This window comes from Asterias rubens, chromosome 8, assembly GCF_902459465.1.
Source record: "Asterias rubens chromosome 8, eAstRub1.3, whole genome shotgun sequence".
Taxonomy (NCBI): domain Eukaryota; kingdom Metazoa; phylum Echinodermata; class Asteroidea; order Forcipulatida; family Asteriidae; genus Asterias; species Asterias rubens.
This window is the reverse complement of record NC_047069.1, coordinates 8,815,475-8,822,383: the sequence shown is the minus strand read 5'-3', so window position 1 is coordinate 8,822,383 and position 6,909 is coordinate 8,815,475. Positions and strand designations below refer to the sequence as shown.

The window sequence follows — 6,909 nt, the reverse complement described above, 5'->3', positions numbered from 1 at the left end:
CTTTGCGATCAAAGTCGTCCGCAGCACACGTTGATGCCGGACGGTTTCTTGTGTTCCCAAAAACTTTAATCTTTAAGTTGAGCAAATAGCTGAAAATAAGTTTAAGCAAGCCCAATATTTGAAGGAATTTTGTGTCGCCTTTTCAAATATAAGTTCATGCAATTCAATGCAAACATCTGTACTGAGCTCGAAAGGCAATGTTGGTTTAGATGTTAACGATGTGACATTGTTTACTCTGGTATGTGTACGCAAAACTGTCTTATGTTGAGGCCTCAAGAGCATTCGTTAGACGGCTTTGTTCAGCACACGCGTATTGCATAACGCAATTGTGTATAGGAACGCTTGCACTTTGAGTGACCTCAACGTTTGGCACAATGCATGTCGGCCAATGTTTCGCTGTGACAAAACCGTCAGCATTTTCCTTGGAATACTAGATGTCTTCTGCAGTTACAAGTCAAAAACTAGTTGTAACAATTTAACTGGGCCGTTTGGCTAGTATAAACATGGAGGTAGAAATAGTAAAGACCTTTCGAACAAGTGCGCATTGTTTAAAAAATGACGTTCAGTAGCTGGGTTTCCTGAGTGCAGTGGAAGCGTGACACACTTAGCAGTACCACCTATTAAACAACATGGAGGTAGAAATCAGCAAGGTTCTTGTGGCGGCCTGGGCAGGAAAGGATTAACCGGCCATTGACACTTCTACAACTATTGGTATTATCATCTGCAGTGGCACCCAAAGGAAATTTATGTGAAGGAGACTGTGTCACCAGCCAAACAAGCATCACCCAAAATAAGGTAAACTTACGCTAATTATAAATGGCAAATTATTTATAAATTGTTCATTTAATCCTGTTCTATCGAAGCTGGAATGAACAGTTACTGACATGACTGAGTTAGCCTTCCTTGAATCGGGGTAGATATTGTTGACAATTTCATAAAAACATACATTTTCTTTGCTTCCCTTATGAAAATTTCTGGTTTACCTCGCAGCGCCATGTCGAGGGTAACATTTTATTGGAGGGCATGGTGGTGTACCATTTTTTTTCTAGGGATGGGGGACACTAACTTCTGGCCAAGTTTCCGTTTGAGTTATTGTTGTTGATGTATTATTTTTGAAAAGTTTCCGTATGGCGCCACCACTTTTTCATTTTACATCAATGAGATATCCCTTTTTTTTTTAATTGGTACAGTGGTGGCGCCATACGGAAACGCCCCCCCCCCCATCCATCCCCCACATCCCCCACCCCACCCCATTTACGTCACTGCTCTTGCTACACCCACTGCCGTCGGTGGACTTTCCAGTCAAATAATTAATAAATCGATTAGTAATAACGACAAAAACGGATAAATTAGACTTATAATTTATTACAATTATAGTATGGGTACTTTTTCAAAACACAACACACAATATCCATCGATTTACATTACACTACACGTCTGAAGATAATGATGGTGGAAAGCTTCCCGTAAAATATTACTTGCTGAGGTGCTGTAGTTTTTGAGGAATGAGTAAACCAATGTCACGAAAATAACTTTCACGGTCTTTGTTTTAGAATGACACGTATTTTGGTAAATACGTTTTACATTGTTGAAATTATAGTTTCTGACTTGTTTTTACTAGTTTCTTGAAAACCACAGCACCTCAGCAAGTAATACGTGAGATTATCTTTACATTTAAAAAATTTTTAACAATGAGTTTTGGGCCATTGAAAACCATCCGACCATATTGTGTCATCGTTTGCACAGAATCCCCAGTTTAGTTTCCACATTAACCCGGTTACAAATGAAAATAGAGTTATGGCAGTTTACAAGACACGGCCAGTAAATAAGCCTTTCCCCAAAAATACCTGGAAATAGAATTTTTATTTTTTTCAAACATAAGAGTATATGTTTAGTAACAATAAAACAATTTGTTTAGTAATTGTTTGTAACGATTTATATGTTTAAAAACTAGATAATGTTGTTTGGGGGTTGACTCCGCCTACCCCTTTTGTGACGTCAATCGAGGCAGACTGCCTTTATGCGTATGGTAAACACACGTGCAAAGTACATGGAAATCCAAGTCGTGAGTTTGTACGTTTCGAAAAAAAAAAAAAAAATCCTGCACTTCTCTGGCAAAGCCGACCAAGTGTATTGCTGCCGGATGCAGCAAAATAACTAAAGATGGGGTTAGTCTGCATAGCTGGTCAGACTCGCAAAAACAATAGTACTGGTGGTCCGGTCCGACGTCTTTTTCAACACTGTAACAGCATTTTTCTCTTCCAGTATCGCGCCTCATTGATCTCTACTATATTGAGATCAATGTCGCGCCACGATTGACGTCACGAACAGCTCCCTCTCGGGTCGGGGCTTTTTCTTAAAGTTGTAAATAAGATAAGAACTAATTTTTTAGAACCTTAGCTAACTGTTTATTCACATTCCACTCATCAAAACACATATATTAGTGACAAAGGCTTTATTTTGACAAAATACCACTTCCATTTAATATTGTGTATACAGTTTATTTCTTTACACAGTATCTCATGCATAGCTATTGTTTTCTCGATAAGGACTCAGTTAAAACCATTGATCTCTGACAGTGTAATGGAGATCAATGGTTAAAACGAACACATAGATTTTTGTTTTTAGTTGTTCATAACGTAAATTTTTTAATGGTTTAAAGACAATGGACACTATTGGTAATTGTCAAAGACATTTTTCTCACTTGGTGTATCCCAACATATGCATAAAATAACAAACCTGTGGAAATTTGGGCTCAATTGGTCATCGAAGTTGCGAGATAATAATGAGAGGAAAAAACACCCTGGTTACACGAAGTTGTGTGCTTTCGAAGCTTGATTTCGAGACCTGAAAATTCGTGGAAAATTACTTCTTTCTCGAAAACTACTTTACTTCCGAGGGAGCCGTTTCTCACAATGTTTTAATTAACCTTTCCCTAATACTCGTTACCTAGTAAGGTTTACGCTAATAATTAACAACAGTGTCCACTGCCTTTAACACGACCCCCATACAGTTTATTTAATCCGTTTAAAAATTAAGTATTGTTCATTTTATAATCCGTTTAAAAATTAAGTATCGTTCATTTTATAATGAATGAATTATAATCCATTAATTACACAACGCACCATGCCCTTGAAGGACTTGTGTAGAAATTCGCTTCCGCTGCATGCAATTTAGCATGCTATTAAAAGAAACCTTCAGATGTGGTAAACAAAATCCCGGTATACACGCAGTCAAATAAAATGCAAGAAAATATAATATAATGACCAAAGTTCTGCAGGGAAAAAACGGTCACTTGTGAAGGACTTGTGTAGAAATTCGCTTCCGCTGCATGCAATTTAGCATGCTATTAAAAGAAACCTTCAGATGTGGTAAACAAAATCCCGTAGTGTATACACGAGGTCAAATAAAATGCAAGAAAATATAATATAATGACCAAAGGTCTGCAGGGAAAAAACGGTCACAACCATTAAAAAAAAATACTGGTGAAAAAATAACACTGTCCACAATTAAAGAATGCAATTGTAAGAAGGAAGCTTGCAGATACAGTTTAGAATTGACAAGAGACAACATCTTTATCGAAATAACTATTCCTTTTATATAATTTAACAAGACATGTGCTCTTATTAATAATCATGTTGGAAGAAAATCACTTTCCTAGATTCACCTTTTATGGCTTTTGTAAAGATCTGAATAAAACTTCACTTCTTCCTGCAAAATAAAGAGATGTATCGCAAAAAGTGTTCCCATTTTCCATAACAAGTTGTGATTTTTATTTTTTTTACATTAAAGGCACTATGGACACTATTAGTAATTACTCAAATAGTTTTTAGCATAAAAACTTACTTTGAAACGAGCAATGGAGAACTGTTGACTAAACAGTGTGATAAAAGGCTCCCTCTGAGGTAACGTTGTTCACAGAAAGATGTAATTTCTCACTCAAATAATGAAATACTTCGCGAAGCCTTTGATTATCATGCATCTAAAAGCACACAAAGTAATGTAACAAGGGTATTTTTCTTTCGTTGTTCTCTTGAAAATTCCATGATCAATTGAGCCCAAATTGTCACAGGTTTGTTATTTTATGCCTATGTTGGGATACACCAAGTGAGAATTTTGGTCTTTGACAAAAAAAACCCAAAGTGCCCAGTGCCTTTAAGAAAACATTTTGACATGGTTCTCATTAAAGACAGAAGACACTATTGGTAATTGTCAAAGACTAGTCTTCACAGTTGGTGTATCTCAACATATGCATAAAATAACAAACCTGTGAAAATTTGAGCTCAATCGGTCGTCGAAGTTGCGAGATAATAATGAAAGATAAAAAACACCCTTGTCATACGAAGTTGTTTGCTTTCTGATGCTTGATTTCGAGACCTCAAATTCTAAACTTGAGGTCTCGAAATCAAATTCGTGGAAAATTACTCCTTTCTCGAAAACTACGCCACTTCAGAGGGAGCTGTTTTTCACAATGTTTTATACTATCAACCTCTCCTCATTACTCGTTATCAAGAAAGGTTTTATGAGGATAATTATTTTGAGTAATTACCAATAGTGTCCACTGCCTTTAAATTCTTAAAAAAAAAAAAGTTTTTCTATGAGCATTTCCTTCTTTTCTTCATTATATCAAGAGTGAGATCATAAAATGATCAGATTTAAAACCTGGCAAGATTTTAGAGACTGCTCTAAGAATGACCTGTGAGGAAAGTAGTCTAACCTATAGAATATATTTTCTCTACAGATTACTTCCTTGTGCCTTGAGAATGTGAGATGCCTGCTAATGTGCTATCTTTCTTTTCCAATTTTACATAAATGGTCAGTACATGTAAATTGGTTTATTTATTGTCTTAGAGTTAGGTTCCTAAGACAACTAAAATCACAATATCAAATTACATTCAAAGCCTGAAGAGCGAGGCAAGGTATCATCGAAATCGGCCAAAAAATACATCGGCCAAGAGTCAAATAGTTTTCAATAATACACAATATTAAATTGCCCTCCATATTTATCCCGTTTTTGTCCCGTTTTTGTGTGTGTGAATATTTTGACAATTACTTATTGATACATCAACATCAAAATAAAGAAGAACACAAATTCTTGGTGGTGGGGGGGGGGGGCACATCCATGAAGCCTATTTATTTTGTACAATAAACGTTTAGTTCTATAGGCCAACGTGTTAATAATGTGTGTCAGTGATTTATACCATTAAGAAGACATAGAATTTGATTAAACGTTTTAATAGATAAAATAATTATCACAATGCCCCTTTGCTGTCGTATCAGGACGCGTTAACTTAATCGTGTAAACGAAATATCAAAGTGCTTACAGGGATGGATATCTACATAAATTTTGCACCTCGAGTGAAAGGACAACAATTTGCTTATATGACTGCAAATGAGATTTTACTGGGGACCTTATAGACAGTCAACAAATTATTGTCTTTTTACACAAAGTGCAAGCTTTAAAATCTCACAACCATGCTCAAGTTGCTGTCGTTTGAAAAGGGCTTTACAGTGCACATTTCTATTTAGCTAAAAGTAGTTTAACAAGAAGAGAACAAGAAAAAAACAACGGTTCCAGTACTTGGAAGCTTTGAATTGTGGTTACCTACGGGACGTGCAATCATTGCATGTCCCGTTTTCCTAGAATAGCTTTCTGACTATCGGTCGCCCTGCGAAGTATTTGGATCATCCAGTCTTTCGTGAATCTTGCACCGCAGAATCAGCCATACGGCCTGCCGAAGTCTTCTGTCGAACAAACCATACATAACGGGATTCATTCCAGAGTTTGCCATGGCAAGCCACGTTGTTGTGGTGAAAAATGTGTCTGAGAAAATGCACTCATTGTTAGTGAAAACGAGGCAAAGGATGCCAACAAAATGAGGCAGCCAGCAGAACAAGAAGTTGGCGATGAGGATAAGGAGCAGAAAGGCCGCCCTCGCGTCTCGCTTGAATTGGCGGGCTCGTCTTGCAGCCAAAGTTGCCTCAACGCCGGACACAATGGTTTCTGTCGCACAGATCTTCCTCGACTGCTGCCTCGCAACTTTTAAAATCTTGTAGTAGCAAAAACACATCACCGCTAGGGGTACAAAGAAACCCAATGCGAACACAGTGCAAGAGAAACTGGCACTGTAACCCCAGTCAGTCGTACAGATATACTCGTTTGAGAAATATTTGTATCGAGACCAAGGGGTTGCAATTGGCAGGATGGCCAAAGTTATTGGTTCTAGCCAAATCCATAGAAGAACCATAGAAATTCGTTGCATGGACATAAGTTCCAGATAGCGGAATGGGTGCACGATTGCAAAGTAACGATCGAGAGCTATACCAGCTAAGGTCAGCATACTTGCCACACAGAAGATAACATTTGAAGCGCCGTTAATGCTACAGAAAACATCACCGGCAATCCATCTCCCACTAATTGAAGAGCCGAGTATGAACGGCATGCCCGTCAAACCAACAGCAAAATCTGCCAATGCCAAATTAGCGATGAAAACTGTAGTTTTGCTCCTTATCACACGGAAGTTTGCTAGTGCGAGTAGTACTAATGCATTACCGACAGTAGCAAATGTCAAAATGAGAGCCATGATTGTGGACCGGATAATAACGCCACCTGATGAAGGGTCGGTTTCGTTAGAAAATGACCCATCCATGCTGGAGCTGAATGAAGAAATGTTTTCGTTTTCTCTGGTCAGTGCGTGTGAGTTTAGCTCCACATCGAAGATCCTTTACCATCTGCTGAACGTCTAAAGAGCAACCGCAATTTGTACGTGTGTGTTTCCAAAGTTACAAAAACGTATTGGTGGATGCCTGCGCAACAACGCCAATACCTTGCCTGCCAGTGACCGTTTACCAACGCCCCCGTCGCCAATTTATGCATAATGTAACTTCTCTAACTGTAATGAGCAAAGT

The 6,909-nt window shown here is 38.0% G+C and overlaps 1 protein-coding gene across 1 annotated transcript; it reads right to left on the bottom strand.

Annotated features, from left to right (window-relative positions):
* Window positions 1-5,657: 5,657 nt before the first annotated feature.
* On the bottom strand, window positions 5,658-6,650 carry LOC117293568 (octopamine receptor 1-like). Its single transcript, XM_033775927.1, has one exon. The coding sequence runs from the start codon at window positions 6,648-6,650 to the stop codon at window positions 5,658-5,660; it is 993 nt and encodes a 330-aa protein (XP_033631818.1).
* Window positions 6,651-6,909: the final 259 nt, after the last annotated feature.

Coding starts and splice junctions, on each gene's coding strand:
- LOC117293568 (XM_033775927.1), bottom strand. CDS start 6,650: ATGGATGGGTCATTTTCTAACGAAACCGACCCTTCATCAGGTGGCGTT.